The sequence below is a fragment of the Parasteatoda tepidariorum genome, chromosome 11 (assembly GCF_982258835.1).
Source record: "Parasteatoda tepidariorum strain Cologne lab strain chromosome 11, Ptep-v5.0, whole genome shotgun sequence".
Classification (NCBI taxonomy): domain Eukaryota; kingdom Metazoa; phylum Arthropoda; class Arachnida; order Araneae; family Theridiidae; genus Parasteatoda; species Parasteatoda tepidariorum.
The window spans coordinates 13,543,731-13,561,487 of record NC_141765.1 but is presented as its reverse complement, the minus strand read 5'-3'; the positions used below and the strand labels follow the sequence as shown (position 1 = coordinate 13,561,487).

The window sequence follows — 17,757 nt, the reverse complement described above, 5'->3', positions numbered from 1 at the left end:
GTAACATTAAATATGATGTAACATAACTAAGAGCATGTGGAAAAATTGACAAAGAGCAGGTTGCAAGAAAGAGATGACAATGTTGTTAGAGATGAAAATTCAAAAACAAAATTTTTATTGTACTAAGTATTTTTTGTAATGTTGAAATTATCATAAAGTTTAATCCATTCTCCTTTTCCTAAAAATGTTTAATAATGCATTGCGAATGAAAGTAATATACATATTGTGTTTCATTAAAAACAGCCCTTAAAACATGCCTCAAGAATCTCTGCATACCGTTCAAGTCTAAAGAATAAAAATTATGGATTTTTTCTTAAATTTATAATTCACATTGTTAAAAAAACAAATCAGACAATTGCAGGAGTTTTTCCAGAGTCCACAAAGATTGCTCCCTAATCCTAATCCAATTTTTTTTATATTGTAGGGAAATCTGTTTAAAATCAAACAATAATTGAAAGTCTGGGAAAAATCAAAAATTAGAGCAAGAATTAGTGGAAGATTCTCATCCCTGCATACTTTTTATTAACAAATCACAAATGTAAGAAAAAAAATTTAAAAAGAGTTGTTTATTTTGGCATTTCAACCTTTAAACTGATTGATTGATTTCTTCAGTAAGTTTTTTTTTTTTTTGTTTGCTCTTAACTGATAAAGGGTTACTTCTCTCCTGCATGCTTTCTTAGCGTGACTTGATGAATATTTTCCACCTGAGAAGGTGACCTCCTTTCAATAGGATTTTTACAGCTTTTTTTAAAGCCTCTGTCTTCCACTGTGTGTCCATGTTTATTTGAATATTTTTGGAAAACCTTCAAGTAAATTTAAATTTGTAATGTAGAAATCAATTAATAGTTCTTTCATCCTTTTCCAAATTAGAAAAATGTTTTTGAAAATTTAGACACACAGTTTGGAAAACAGCATGTGCTTTTTCCTCTAAGCTATCTCTTTTCTTTACCATAGGAGCATATGTAAGGCTTACATTAGACTTAAATTACAAAATCCCTCATTTAAAAGAAATTTTTTGAGGGCTGTATGCAAACAGCGCATGGATCCTCCAATTCATATACTTATTAGGAAGAAAGCTTCAGGTCCTGAGTGAAAACAAAAGTCTGAGGCTCAGGTTTGAAGTCTTGAGAGTTGGCAGATCTACAGATAGCAGCACAAAACACAGAAACATCTTATTGCTGACATGAAAATAGTGGTGTTTTTACCAAAATGCTCTTGAACAATTTGAAAATGTAACTTACTGTTATATCTCTTCATACAAATAATACTTTTTATTAGTTAATTAAATTTACTATTAATTCAATCAATATTTCTAGGATGATCAAGGAAAATTCTAGAGTAGCCAAGTCCACCCTGGCCCCTGCTTAGCTATACCATGTTAACGAAGTATTCCAATGAAAACTCAATTACTTTCTATTACACAAGAATTAGACAGTAACAATGATTTCTAAGCGAGCCTTGGCTAATATGAAAAATTTGATAACAGCATTATGGGCAAATCACATGTAGAATTTCAAAATATAATTTTCTAATTAATGGTTTAACAGTATTAATTAATATTTCAACATCATTCATAGATATGTCATTAAAAAATTATGATAAATATTTATAATAAGGTAGTAAACTACAAAAGTCAAATCAGATTTAAATACATGGGTAAAATTAACTTACATTTTGATGCATGAATAAATGAAAGAAAGGACAGCAGAAAAAATATTCCGCATAACAAATCAGCTCTTCCAACAACAGCTGATACCTATTAAAACAGATATATTACACATTTTTATAGAATTATACAAAAGAAGATACAAATTAATATTTAAATTGTTTCGCCATTAACATCGAAATATTAAAAAATTGCTATGGAATTTAAAAACTGTAGTACATTTTTTAAAATTGATTTAAGATTGAACCATTCCATTGCATATGCAACTTTTAGGACTAATTAGGAAAAAGGCATGAACATCGAATATTGTGTACTTACACTTTCAGTGTGAACAGGGTGCACAGAGAAAAGTAAGGCACTTAAAAAGGCAGTTTTTGGTGATTCATCATCTAAAGCAGAATTCAACATACAAGATATGACCTTATGAAATAGAGCACTTACACTACCATGCAGCAAAATATTTACAAAATGAAAGCTCCATGGGTTAAGTCCAGTGATAAAATGATTCAATCTGGAAAAGAAAAACATTTCAAAATGTGTCAATAAAGCAGTTAAATATTTAAGTGAAAAGAATTTAAATCAAAGCCCTGCACCACTAATTAAGAAGTATTAACTCCCCACTATATTAAAACTCTTAGTTGAATAACAAGTTAGCAAATGTTCTTAAAACTCCATCAATATTTAAAAAAATATGCTTTTCAGATTGTTTATATATAAACATTTGAATTAGTAAAATAGCATACTGGTCAAAATTACTTTAAATTAAAAAAGTTAAAGCAAAAATTTGAAGAGAGTCTTAGGTTAACCACTGGAGAAATTGGCAGATCTGCACCGCACTTTAAAATTTTAAGAATCATACCTTCCAAATTGGTCTAAAAGTATAAAAAGAGTTTTCCAATTGCTTTGTTTGTAATTTCCTAGCTAAAACAATAGAAATGTAGAATGCTCTGAAGTTAAAACTAAATTTTTTGGACTCTGGCTTCATTATTGGTATTAAAAATATTTTCCCATTTATTTTCAAGGTATTGGAAAAGTATTTTCTAATACTAAAATTTTTTTTAATGAGTCACCCAAGGATTGACTATGTAACAGTCAATTCTGACCTTTAACTGACATGCATATTAAAAAACGTATTTGAAATGCTACGAGGAAAAAAAAAGGGCAATGCTTTGTATAATGTGTACAAGCTTTAATAAGTGTGTTTATTATGTCTAACAAAAATTTGTGATTCTTAATTTTCTCCATGGCTTCCTTTTTTAATGTTAACTTTAAAACATTTATTGTGTACTTCTCTTCTTAATCATCTAGACAGGATTATTGGTGATGGACTGTTTATTTTAATTATTTTTGAATTTATCTACTTTCTGTCTGTTAAATAAAGTTTGTTTACTTTGATAGTGCTCAACAACATATTCTAAAAATTTATATCTCTAACATGAACCATAATAGCTGAAGTAAGTAATCAGGCATCTGTGTTTGAGGTGCTCATGGAGATTGTTACGTTTTGAAATAAGAATTGGATAGGTTTTGTATAATGGAGAGTTGGGTGAAAGCGTTTTTATTTGTCTTCAAATAACTTTTGACTTATACAATGGAACTCGAGTTTATGTTTTTAGAAATATGTTGAAATTTTGTATTCTTTTTTAAGAATTTGGTTTAATAAAATATAGGAGTACAGCAAGAAATATACCCTATTTCTTCCACTCCTATATTTTATTAAACCAAATTCTTAAAAAAGAATACAAAATTTCAACATATTTCAAAAAACATAAACTCGAGTTCCATTGTATAAGTCAAAAGTTATTTGAAGACAAATAAAAACGCTTTCACCCAACTCTCCATTATACAAAACCTATCCAATTCGTATTTCAAAACGTAACAATCCTCCCACCGTTTTGATTGGAGGTTTACTTTACTAATCAAAACTAATTTTATTTCTATGAGTAAAATGAATGAAAATTATAATGTTAAAATACTGTTCCGAAAGTCCAAGTTTTTCAGCTCAAAAATTTAATTGGCACTTTAATAAGTCTTCCACTTCTCGTTCTTACTGTTTTTCCAACTACCTGCAAGTCCTTCTCTGGTTTATTCTTGCATGCGTCATTATTCATTAGATTAGGTCCAGTGGGTGAGGAAATTTCGAGTGGAAAAATCTTCTGCGCAGGCCTGACGAGTTCACAGGATGAAGTTTTAAGGCGAACCACTCGTACTTGCCCATCTTTACCAGGAAAAACATCTATTATTTTAGCCATTGGCCATAAAGTTCTTTTTTTACCGTCAGTTTCGATTAAAACAATATCTCCTACTTTCAAAGGTTCAATCGGTTTACTCTTTGATGGTCGTTGTAATAATTGCCCAAGGTACTCACTTCTAAATCTTTCTCTTAAAGCATTGCGCAAATTTTGCTGGTACCTTAATCTTTTATTCAAATTTACTTGATCAAGTTGATCTAAATCTGGCACTCTGACATCATCTATTTCTTTCAATAACATAGCTGGCGTCAATAGAATGAGTTCATCCCCTTGTTCTGAGACATAAGTGAGAGGTCAGTACCATTTCCGGCATCCAAGGTCCATCATGAAGTCGTGGAACAAAACTGCAAATTTTATGTTGATCCAAAACATGCATATTACAACTATAACTATTTTTCAAATCGGTAACTTTAATAGAAAAAAGATTATGAATTTCGCTGCTTGATTTTGACCCTCCAAATAAGCTATGAATCAATGTTTGAGTATCAATTTGGCGAAATTTCAGTTCCTCAACAGTGCTCTTCAGAATATATGAGCGTTGAGAGCCAGCGTCAATTAATGCTCTTATAGCACGTTTTCCATCTTTACTCTCAATATTTACCATTAAAGTTTGAAGGAATATCTCTCCAGAACAGCAAGAATTCGCAAATATTACATTTTGGCATTCACTCGAATCAATTACTTTTTCATATTTTACTTCGTGCTTGTTTGGCGATAATTCTGCACACGTGATCGACCAATGTCTCTTAGCACAAATTAGACAGTTAACACTTGATTTGCAATATTTTGCTTTATGTCCAAACTTAAGACATATAAAGCAAGCTTTCTTATTCTTAATTAGTTCTTGCTTTTGATGGTAAGCCAATTTGGCTGCCGTAAAACAATCTTTACTCTCGTGGTTTTTGTCGCAAAATACACACCTTTTATCTACCACAGTCCTCGAGCTTTTACTTCCAGAAAATAACTCATTTGCTGTTGGTATAAATATATATATTTATATAATACTTAATTGGTGAAAGGTTCTGAACGAAAAGCTTGACAGTTGACTCCTCTGTAGAAATGTTTTCAATAAAACCAAAATACTGCCAATGACAAAAAAGTTAAACATAACAATCGTGAGGCTTTTCCACTTTACTCTCAACTTTCATTATAACTCATCATACTCATTTAATTTAGAAGGCTTCTGTGCACAATGATGTATAATTTTTTAAAACTGATCTGATTTCTAACATTCTAGCTCAGATGATTGATTTAATAAAATCTATCAAATAAAATTAAAATAAAAAAAATCAGTTATTTCCTTATTCAAAGCTTTTCATATTTAGAGAATGTTAATAACTATTTTAATTTATTATACTTGCAAATCCTTTTCAAAATTAAGGAATTTTAAGGTAGTTAATTTCTAACTAAATATTTTAGCTAAATACCAACCAGTGACACAGAATTTTTTGCAATTAGCAATGTATGCATAATTTTTTGGATTCCAACTTTAAATATCTCAAAATTTTTTACTTCAGAGCTTGAATTTCAAAAAGTACACTGTGCTAAGAGTAATGACTATAGAACACACCATATTAAAAAAAAAAATGTTTACCTAAATGTTAATACGGTTAAAGGGCGATATGATTTATGACTTGTGTTGTGAGTAAGTTTTGTACCCCAAAAATCATTCTGAAATATGCTTGAAAGAGGAGTATCAGGCTTCAAATCAAAATTATTAATAACTGCCTCAGAATCATCGAAGACGAATTCCCCCTCAATACTGTTGCTGAAACAAATGACTGCACATAAGAAGACTATAAATGATGACCAAGGAAGGAGACTAGTGGGTACTGGAAGTGGATCATCCCAAGATTTTTTCTGGATACTTTCAGTCATTATATCAACTGCAAATAATCAGAAACCTAAATGAAAAATAAAAATTCTGGCATAATCTATTAGGACATAATAATACAGAAGAAATATATTTAAGAAAAAAGAACATTAAAAAGATTTACAACAAAGCCAAAAAAACTACCTGAAAGTTTTGAATAAACAAGTTCATACTAATTTAGACATTGCAATTCAGTTTTTTTTTTTTACAATTTAATTTTAATATTTTTCCTTCCTATTAAGGGTTTCGTTACTTAAATTTTTCAAATATCTTTTATTCAAGTGTTTTTTTCATAGATTGCAGCACTGAAATGTAATTTGCTTCATATTTTTTGTACCAAATATATTTTTAAAATTTTTCGTACGATTTAAGCTATAAGCACAGTTTCAAATCTTAAGCGAATTTTTATTAACTTTTAGATCAGTATATCTATTTTTAAGGCATTTTAACTGTTACTCCATGCCGGTAAGTTGCTTTTCTGCTTTCTTTTATCTCGAACTAGTTTTCAGCTGCATTTTTATTTTTTAGGAATATCAACGTATTATAACGGCGGCTTCCAGAGGAAGCAAAGTACACTTGCTGTCTTCGTTGATTTTAAATAGGTGTTTGACAGAGTTTGGAGAAAATTGCTTCTTAGGAAGTTGCTTCATAAGAAAGTGTATGGAAATCTTTGTAAGTGGATTAGTGATTTTCTTTCACAAAGATTCTTGAACATTAAATATAGCAACTCTCAATCAAGGCCATGTAGCTACAGAATCCCTCAAACGGCAAACCAGGCAGGGCCTTCCACAGGGCTCAGTTTTAAGTCCTGTCCTCTTTAATGTTATGGTAAATGACCTTTTGAGCTTCATTAAAAATGCTGTTCCAGAGACTGAATCATTGTTGTATGCCGATGACCTTGTTATTTGGTCTACTGTCTCTGATATCTCTATGCTGGAGGAAACACTCAATTTGGCTTTAGAGGCCCTGGCAACCTGGACCCTGGACAACGAATTCAAGGTAAACCCGGAAAAGACAAATTTTGAACTTTTTAACCTTAGTACTGAAAAATTTAATGCTAACTTGGTAAACAAAAATAGTACAATGGGTCAGACTGATTGTGCTACCTACTTGGGCACAACTCTTGATACCAGACTGACCTGGACTAAATACATAAATCAAGTGGCAGATAGCGTAACAAATCGCCTTAGTCTATTAAAACGTCTCGCTGGAATAAATTGGGGTTCATCCCAAAGTGTCCCTGCTTCCACTTTTACTTCTTACATTAAACCAGTATTTGACTATGGTTCAGAAATCCTTGTTACTGCCTCGGACAGTGCGTTATCAAAACTCAATTTGGTTCAAAACAAAGCACTTAGACTCATCACTGGTTCTGCGATCTCAACCCCTATTCCAGCCATGTAGCTACAGAAAGAAATTTATAATCTATCTGACAAACGAACTTATGCTGCCTTTTTTTCTTGGTGAAAGATTGTTGAGAAATGAGCACTTTTGGCCGTACTACAATCTTCCTCAAACTAGACTTAAATCTCAACATTCTTTTCCTTTTGAGTACCGGAGACTTGCAGAGATCTTTGAGATCTCCAACTCCAAACTTTGCATCTATAGGCCGCCTTTTTTTTTACGGGCCTTCTGAGATATGCCACTGCCAGATTCGACTTGGTACTGCCTGTTCGGAAATCGGACTTCCACCAGACCGAGTTGTATCCTATCACTCTGACCACTATACACGAGAGATACCCTTGCCAGCAATGGCTGCAGGTTTTTCCTGATGCATCCGCCACTCTTTCAACTGGTAGAGCTGGTGCCGGTGCTTAATGGAAATATTTCAGCCTTAGAGAACCTCTTGACACTTGGGCAGATAATTTTGATGGAGAAATGTTTGCAATCCTTATCGCTATTACAGCTATTGGTGAACCATCTGAACAAAACATTGTTATCTTTGTCGATTCTCAGGCTGCTATTCAGACCATTTCTGAATATAATTCAGTGATTTCATCGCAGAAAAAAAAATGGGTGAGAATTTCTCACCCTTTCTCAAAAACAGGGTGAGATTTCAAACAATTAAGTGAGATATCCAAAAATTTAAAAAAAACAAAAAAACACAGAGACTTGAAAAAAAATCATTTCTTTAATTATAATACATTTTAACATCTTCTAATTTTTAAAGCATTGAATATTTTTTTTGCATCATCTTATGGAAAATGTTCTACATCTGCTTCTTCATCAGCTATTCTCATTAGGTTGCTCAAATGCGTGTTTGTTTCGTTTTGATCGTTTCTACCCACATTTGTTTCATTTTCATTTGTCCGTTTCGGAGTAGAAGATGTTGCCTTTACAAGGTATTTGTCCATCTTACATTAATGCACAAAAAATTTGAACTTCTTACATTGAGAAACTTTGATACCTACGGTAAACACGTGGTTGCAGAGAAATGCGTTCTGAAAGAGGTTCCGTGGTTCCGAGGGATGGTGTTCTTAAAGGTTCTGAACAATACTGGTAAATAGGGAAGCTAGATAATGGGGCAGATGTTGAAAATAATGAAAGATCCAGGAAGAAAAGTGATACTGATTTGCAAGAAATGCGAAAATTTTGAAATTGGTTGATAGAATGCGCGCGGTAATAATTTTTTAATGTGAGAAAAGAAAAAAATATGTGAAATTCTCGCGTTTTCGCACTGTAGTGAAAACACTGTAATTTATACCCATCTGAACTTGAATTTAAGTGTAAACAACGCATTGACTCTTTTCTTTGTTCTGGAAGAGAGGTGGTCCAGGCCATTGTGGCATATACGGAAATGAACGGGCTGACATGTTGGCTAGAGAGGCTTTAGCATTGCATACATCTTCTCATCCAGTTCCCCTTAGAAATGCAAGGCGGCTTCTTAAGAGCAAATTCAGGCACAGAACAATATCTGCTCTTAGGGACTTAGCTGATGGAAAGCACTGGGCTAGCCTTCTTGATAACCAGCAGCGCTCTCACCTTTCCCCCCTTCCCAGAGCCGAGGGAGTTGCTTGCCTTAGAATAATTATTGGACATGAATACTTGCAGGCCCATCTATTTAAAATTAACCTGGTCAATTCACCTCTTTCTGTGCTCTGTAACACTTCGCCTATGACTGGGGAGCATCTATTTGATTGCCCCTCTCTTCTTGACATTCGTTCCTGTGATGACTTTTGTGCCCTCTCACCTTCTGGAGCTACTTCAGAGCTGTATTGGACTGCAAGACGCCTTATGTCTGAGAAGACGATGGCGAGCGTAATTTTTGTAAAAAAAAAAAAAAAAATTTCCAATAAAATAAAATGTAAGTCTAATCTGCAAAAAAAAAAATTTCCTGTATAACTAATATGAAAAACTAGCAAAATTAGGCTTAAAAATGAAGTGTTGAAACATTGCTTTGCAAACAAATACTTCTACTTAGAATGGAAAAATTACCAATGTTAAAAATGCACTCACCAGAAAATATGAGTTACACAATATTTAAGTGGAAAATAGTAACATTAAAACTTTGTTTAAGTAGTGCAACTTTATACTGAATGAATGAACTTTTCACATATATACAGATGAAATAGTAATTACACTTTACATTTAATAATATGAAAATTAAAATTAATTAGCTTAATATTTTTTAATTATATGTTACTGTTAACAACTATGAGTATGTTTTATTTCTGTGTATCCTACAAATAAATAATTTATTACCAATTGCTTTCAGAACAAAAGTTGCTCCTTTAATAGAACAAGAATGAGTTTGGTAAGAACTAAAAAAACTGAAAATCAAAAATGTTATGTGCAAATCACATTTTAAATAATTAATAAGATTCCTGATATTTGAGGAAAATAAATGCGTAATTAGGAAACATATATCCATAGAATATTATCAAAATTTTAATGAAAAATTCAATGCATTTTTTTTAAAAATTGTGTTAATTTAATCTCAATGTATAATTTTTTTAAAATCGCATGAATGTGAATTCTGATGTGATATTTTAAAATCACATGAACATGAATCTCGATTTGTAATTTTATACAGCGTGAATACGAATCTCAAAGAGTGTTTTTTAAATTGTGTGAATATAAAAGCCTAAGTAAGAATTTTAAATTGCTCAGACATGAATTGCAGTATGATTTTAAAACTGTGTTACTTCAGATCACTATTTATAATTTTAAAATGCGTGAATACAAATCTTGATGCATAATTTTAAATGTTGTGAATATGGATTGCGAAGTACGATTTTAAATCTCGCTGAAAGTAATTATAAATTGCGTTTACATAAGTAGGGGATATTTAAGCATCATGATCATTGGCACCAACTACAATCGCAAAGGCGCCAAATGGATTTTAAACTAGAAAATTTAAAAGAAAAGAAAAAAAAACATAAATTTGCGTGGGGATGGGGAGGCTATGAGTCATACCCTTTGAGTTGATCTCCTTCTGTGATGTTTTTTTAGTTTCACGCAGGCAGCTGCACTTGCCCAGACTGCGCGATCATTCTGCCGTAGAGCACAATCTGGAAATCTTCTCTCGTGTATCACCAACTATAATTGCCAAGGCACCAAATGGGTTTTAACTTTGCAATTAAAAAAAAAAAAACTAGCAGAGGTTTGCCTAGGGTGAGGGGATTTAGGTATCGTGAACTGTGGCAGAATAATCACTAAAACTTGACAACTTCTGGCAGCAGCTGCAAGTTGACGCCATCCCTCTCTATCCATTTGATGCCTTGGCAATTGCAGTTAGCGAGACTCATCACGATACTGAAATATCCCCAAAAGGGCTGTGAGCTATACCCATCAAGTTTGTCCCCTTCCAGGATATCTTTTTTAGTTTCTTGCAGCATGCTACCCTGAAGTTGACAAAATTTGGCGTTTAACTCTTTTTTCCAAGAACTTAAGAAAGTGGATTTTTTTTAAAAAGGCTGGGAAGATTTCCGTATAGTGATCTGCAACAAAATAATTGCCAAGTCTTAGCAACTTCCAGGTAACGGCTTGGGAGAAATAAAAAAAAACCATCACAGCAGTAGACTAACTCAATGAGCATATCTCTTAGTCATCCCTGGAGAAACACATTCACAGGTTTTTATTTAAAAAAAATTTGCAAGTTTAAAATTCATTTGGCACCTTGGCGATTACATTAGGTGCAGCAGATCATGATACGAGACATGTGATTGGTGGAAGAAATTATCTCAATTACTTTTATTCATGTAGTTTTTTTGTGTTTTTTAGTACTAATTTTTTTTCTTTTGGTACAAAGAAGATAAATAGTGACTCATTTTTTTAACATACATAAAAGAATATACAGTACTGAAAAAAATTACATATTACTCCACTTTGCAAGTTATTGCCAAAAAATTAAGAACTGTGAAATCTACAGCAATAACTGAAAAAAAGATTAATAATAAAACCAGCCATATTTACAACAAAATCACACGTGTCAAAACTTAGTTAATTAAATAAACGTTTTGAGACTCACAAGTTATAATAAATAAAAGTGTACTAAAAATAACGAGAATTTAATAAAGATGTGAAAATCAGCAGCTGTAACTGCCAAAAATTTGATTACAGATTTTTTTCTTCACTCTCATGTTTTCGAAGCTTAAGCGAAGTTGCATTTATTCTCTTATTTACAAATATGAGTAAAAAAAGTAGTTATAGTGCATGAATGAGAAAGGAGAGACTTCCATATCTTGATCTGTGGCAGAATAATCTCTCAAGTCTTGGTAACTACCGGGCAGCGGCCCCCGAGAGAAACTTAAAAAAAACATCACAGAACTCAATTAACTCGAATGGAATAACTCGTATCCAACCCAGGGTAAAAATCTAAAAATTTTTAAAAAAAAAAAATTTTAAAGTTTAAAATCTTGGCGATTGTAGTTGCGTGACAGATCCAGAATATATCCCCTTCATGAGAACTTAGGACAGTGCTGGTAAGACGGAATAAATGTCTCACTGACAAGATTTTACACAAGTAGAGAAATTTAAGTTTTTTATATAAGCGGAACTCCGAGGAAATTTTGTCTGAATTATAAATTACTGATTCGCAGAAGTCAGGGATATTTCCGCATCGTGATTTGTCAGGTCAACTACAATCGCCAAGTTGACAAATAGATTTTAAACATGCAAATTTTTAAAAAATAAATAAATAAATGATACATGTAGATATTTGCCCGGGGTGGCTACGAGTTGAACCTTTCGAGTTGGTCCCTTTCTGTGATGTTTTTTTAAGTGTCTAGCACACTAAATTAATTAAAAAATAATTAGGGAAACATTCCGAAAAAAGCAAAAATTTTCCTCGTATTAAATTGAAAAAAAAGCATAAAAAACTACTCTCTGATTTAACAGATAAAGATTTATTAAAATATTTAGTAATAGCAAGGCAGAAAAATGTTAAACTGACATTTGAGCTTCTGCTACCTACAACAAACCAGATTTAATAAGTAATAAATCTTCAAAAGATTATTTAAGTTTTAAAACGTTTTAAATTAAAAATTGAATCCAGGATATTTAGTAAAACAAAACTCACCATTTTACGGGTTACTTTTTGATTTGTCCTTAAACTTAAAATACAGTTTAAGTAGCATTTTAATATTCCACGCAAACGAAAATATTACCCAAGATAATATATAGATAAAATCCGAACGCACCAAAAATGCATGACAAAAGGAAATTACTCAAAATAAAGCCTAAACTAAAAAGAAAAGTAATGAATGAGAAACCAACAGAGCCCACTAAAATTTTAACAGAATAATTTATTTTTGTTTTGAGTACGTTCCTAAAACTTGCCCAAATCCCTACTCTGATTGGTCAGAGCTAAACTAGATGAGTACGGTTAAGAGTCTCTTTCCGTTAGTTTCGGTTTCTTTCGAAGTGCCATGCACCTGTTTGTCTGAACGCACTGTCTTGAATGCCAGCCGCCTTATAACCCTAAACTTTGGCGATCAGCTGAAATGGGTGATTGCCAAACGAATTCTATCGCCAAGAGCTTGGATGCCCGATTTTTTGAGTGTGAAAATGGTGAATACGATTTATTGCTGGTATAATGATAAGCAATTGTTGCCCGAATTGTGATTTGTCCGTCTTTATGTTTTGTATTTCTAGATGTGTTGCAGGTTAAGAGTATCTTTTCATGAACTGGGGATATTATCATAACTACGACAAGTTGGCGAAGAGTCGCCGAGGAAGGAAGATAACGTTTCTGGCGGAGGGAACCAGTTTTTCTCGAATCATGACGTTTACGTCTCTTCCTCCTCATTGGCTCAAATTTGCTCATTGGCTTAAATAACGTGTACAAAATATTAGTTCTTGAATAACGTACTCACGGTGTCAGTTCCTAAAGATAAAACACACGTTTTGCAAACGTCTAATCTAAAGTTATTAATCCTTTTATTCTTTTTTTTTAAAAAAAATCTGTTTGACTCAAAATTAATGAGATTACATTGAATAATAATTTTAAAAAGTCTTATAATGCACCGCAGTTTCTTTTCTTTGTTTCTGAAATATAATTCATATTTGATTTAAACATTTTATTCATTTTTCAATAGGATGAAGATTTAAATGAACTATGCATTTTTCAATACAGAATGCATTTAAGATGGATCTGAGGAAAACGTTTCTCAGAAAGCTTAGGCATTTAAATGTTTTACTTTAACCTTATTTTTATTATTTTTTAATTAGGATGAAGATCTTATGGCAATTACCTAAAAAGTTTGCAATCTCAAATGTAACGAAATTTTATAATGTATTTTTATTGCAATACATTACTTACTGCTTTTATCGCTAAATTCAGCATTTCAGATGCGTAATTAGGACGAAAAGAATAGATTAAATTTTCTCATTCCAAATGCATAATAAAAATTCTTCACAATGAAATACATATAATTACGCCAATAATGAACTATGATAGATTTGAGAAATGAGTTAAGGAAGCACTTTATACATTCAAAAAAAAATTTGCCTCACTTGTTTGCTTTTTCAGATGTATGATATTTTATTAAATCGTTTTTCGTCAAGTTAAACATTCAATCAGAAAAAGGTGATAATTTTCAATTGGAAATATGTATAAGAAATTATTCACAAACGAATCGATACTTTTACGCAAATAATAAATTAAAATAGATCTCAAGGAATAGACCTGAGAAAGCAATTAATACATTTAAAGTACTTTACTTTAACCTTATTATTTTATTCATTTGTTTGCAGTTTCAAAAGTTATAAAAGTTTTAAAAAAATATTTATATGTATTTCATTATCATACGCAGTACTTTACTTTAACATTGTTTTATTCAAATGCAATTTCAAAAGTGATAAAGTACAAGAACCAAGTCTTATTTCATAATTATACGACTAAAAAAAGATAGCAATTTCTTATAACATTGCTAAATAAGATATTATATAATAGTATAAGAAAAAAAAAGGAATGGTAGATTCAAAATAAATAATAAGAAAATCTTCACAGAAAAATCAATATTTTTACATAAAAAATATATCTTAGTAAATGGATCTACAAAAGCAAATTATACATTTAAAATAATTTATCCTTAGAAGGCAACAGTGAACTATTTTGTTAATAAGAAATATATTTCAGATATTTTTGTATTTAGTTTTAAAAACTTAAATAAACATGTCCCAAGTAGCACATAATATTATATAACATCAGAAAATCGGTAAAATCTAACGTTATCTTGCACAACTTCTAATATTAGAAAGATACAAAAGATCGCTGTTTGTTCAGCCTTATATAATATTAGATTCTATACAAACTAATATTATCTAGCGTTCGCCATAATATTATTTTGCATTCGTTTTGATGCTATATAATATTAGATTTTGAATTTTCTGATATTATTTTGCTTCGCTTTTTATTTTTTTGGAGTAAGCAAGAGGAAGATATGGATAGTAGTAGAATAATTCGGCGATATAATTTTACTTAATTTTCTATATTGTTGTGAAGCAATAAAACATAGAACATAGTTTTATGCCATTCCATGCATTATTTACTTAGCAATACAGAAATACTAAATAAAATTATATCTGTGAATTGTGCTACCTTCCATTTTTCTCCTCTTACTCCAAAGTATATCTTATGTTCAGCTGATTTTTTTGAATATTTCAAACTTAATTAGGAAATAATATTTTATTGCAACTTTTATTGATATTTTTTTCTTTTATTCATACAATGGGTATTCTGACAAATTTTATATCATTAATAATTTTCAAGTCTTTAATTTTAAAATGTACTCATTTTTTTAAAAAAAAACTGGGCTTATTTTATCAAAATCTCAATTTAATTTGTTAGTTCGTAATAAATATATATATTTTAAATGTGTAACTTAAGCCATTTGTTATTTCACAATTATCATTCATTATTTATATTCTGAAATTATATAATAGAAATTACACTATATAAACATATAGTTATGTATTTACATTTGAACTAAGCGGAAATTTTAACTTAACATCCCCCCTTATAATTCTAAAATAAAATTGTTCAATTTTTAAGTTGTAATTTTTTTCAATAAATGACACAATAAAGAATTATCATTCATTATTTATATTCTGAAATTATATAATAAAAACCACACTACATAATTATAAAGTTATATATTTACATTTGAACTGCGTGGAAATTTAAACTTAATTTTTTCCCTTTATAATATTAAAATTTTTTGATTTTTAAGTGGACATTTCTTGTAATAATTGGCCCAAATAAAGAACAAAATTTAAAAATATTCAAATTACTTACTTCAACAAATTTACACATATTTTTTCCCCTTCTCTTTTCACTGGAATTGCTAAATGGAGAAATACTTACATAACTTTATTCTTTTAGTATTTGAAATTTCATTTAGCAAAACACCTGAAAACAAAACTTCAACGCAAGGTAGAAATTTTTCCAGGGAATGAAACCGGGAAAGCAACTAATACCATGAAAATTGCTAATATTTTTTCATAATGTTAAAATAACTTTTATGGGCACATCAGAAATTTTCATCAATTCGATAATTGTTTAAAGGTGTTATGCTCGATTAAACTAACAATTTTTGCAAAAAATTTACATAACATTTTAATTTCAAAACTGTCAGTAAATATTATGTGTTATCTAAATTAAATTTGCACAAACATATAATTGCATACAAGAATGAGACGAAAAAATAATAAAAGTTTTTACATTATCTTTTAAAAGTTGCCTTTAGTATTAAAGATCAAAATTTGACTACAATCAATTACTCTTTTGAGAAAGTTACTATAACAAAATGGATTTTTGATTAAGACAATTTCATTCCTCGTTTTTCTCTGAATATATAGTATGTGTTATGAAGAATTAGCCTTAAAAAATATATATATTATGCATTTAAAAAAGTTGCTTTTGCAAAGAACCTTATATATAAAAATTTAAACAAGATTCTTCGCTGATTTAAATTTTCTGTTTTTTTTTTTTTTTACAATAATGTAAATAAATGTTCTGCTAAATTTTAAATATTAAGCCAAATAAATTTTTACTATTATCATTATTTTACAATTACATTAATTTAAACATCATAAAAATATATATACACTTATCTCAAATTTGAACTGCAAAATTGAAGTAATAAATACAAGGCTAGTAGTATAATTGCTCATACGTTAGAGTTATTGTTTAACAATGATGTTAAAATAAATTGCTTCTGATATCTTTAAAATTTCTTGAATTTTCACAATACTTAAACATAACTATAATGACTAGAATAAATTACACAATGCAGTAGCTAAGAATAAAAAAATAAATCAAATCAAATCATGACAAACATTTCACTACTTCATTATTTTATTTTAAAACAAAACACAATATAAATATAATTTCACTCAACTATAAAAGCAATACATTCCTACCATCATTGTTTAATATAAGCTTATAAATATTCTTTTGTTAAAATATAAGTTAAGAACACGTATTTGTAATTAAATAAAATTATTTTTATTTTTATTTCAAAAAGCAACAGTAGGACCATGAGTTATTTTAATTATTATTATTTTTAAATTAAAAAAAATTCCAAAACTTTATAGTCATTTCATACAGTTTAAAGTTTTTCTTCAATTCAATTTTTTGTTTTTGTGCAACTGAACTATATTTCAGAGCAATAAACTGAAAATCTTTGTTTTGTGGAAAGATTTTATAAAATGGTCCGCAACAATTGCGCATATCACACAAACACACAGCAAGGATGAATTGCACAGGGATGCACCTTTCTTCAAACTTTCAGCTCCGGCAGATTTAAAGAGAACCTCCAGTTGTTTTGCTTTCTGTCAGGATCGAATATATGGCTCCCAGTTTTCTACCAGAATATTAATTTCCGTTTGCATTGTGCAGCACCTAATCTCAAATGTGTATGCCTCCTTCTGGGTAGATAAGCTTGCTTATCCAGCAGACGAAGCTAAAATTATAAGAGAAAAAAGTTAACTTTACATTGAAAACACTAAATTTAAATCTCTACATTACTTAATCTACATTAAATACTGAAAACATTAAATTAAAGTAAATTTAAAACTATTAAGCATTGAATATTTCTTTAAAATTTAAATCATTTCATTTGAAAATGTTTACAATTTAAAGGGTAGATTTCCGTAATAATACCTGCAGCAAAAAATCTCAGTATCACCGAGCAAGAATAGAAAAATATTTCACTTATAACCGCTTTCAAATAATAAATTTTATTCTTTCTTAATCATTATTATTTTTTAAAAAAAGAAGAAATTATAGTTCAATACGCTTAAGCCTATTTGCTATCATTTATAAATTAATATAATAAACCATACATCAAAAACATCTGTCTATATTCATGAAATGAAAATAAAGATATTTAACTCATCATTTTACAATAAATTAAACAGGAAATTCAAATAATGTAACAACAGTGTTCGACTTGTGAATAAAATTTTAAACATTCTAAAATGTAATGGTTTTAACTAAAAAGTAATTGATTAATTAATAA

General features: G+C 30.0%; 1 protein-coding gene across 6 annotated transcripts in view; it reads right to left on the bottom strand.

Annotated features, from left to right (window-relative positions):
- The window catches only part of Tmtc4 (Transmembrane O-mannosyltransferase targeting cadherins 4), a 56,126-nt gene extending 43,432 nt beyond the window's left edge, over positions 1-12,694 (bottom strand). Inside the window, exons 1-4 of one of the 6 annotated variants that reach the window (XR_006226715.3) lie at positions 12,312-12,606; positions 5,513-5,822; positions 1,985-2,177; positions 1,672-1,756 (exon numbers count right to left, since the gene is read on the bottom strand). Coding sequence is in view for 4 of the 6 variants with exons in the window: in XM_016062119.5 (XP_015917605.2) it covers positions 1,672-1,756; positions 1,985-2,177; positions 5,513-5,796 (562 nt within the window). In the remaining 2 variants the exon portion in view is untranslated. Of the gene's footprint in view, positions 1-1,671; positions 1,757-1,984; positions 2,178-5,512; positions 5,823-12,311 lie in introns of all 6 variants that reach the window. The other 5 variants (XR_011638238.2, XM_016062119.5, XM_016062121.5 and 2 more) reach the window with 5 other exon arrangements.
- Between the last annotated feature and the right edge of the window lie 5,063 nt (positions 12,695-17,757).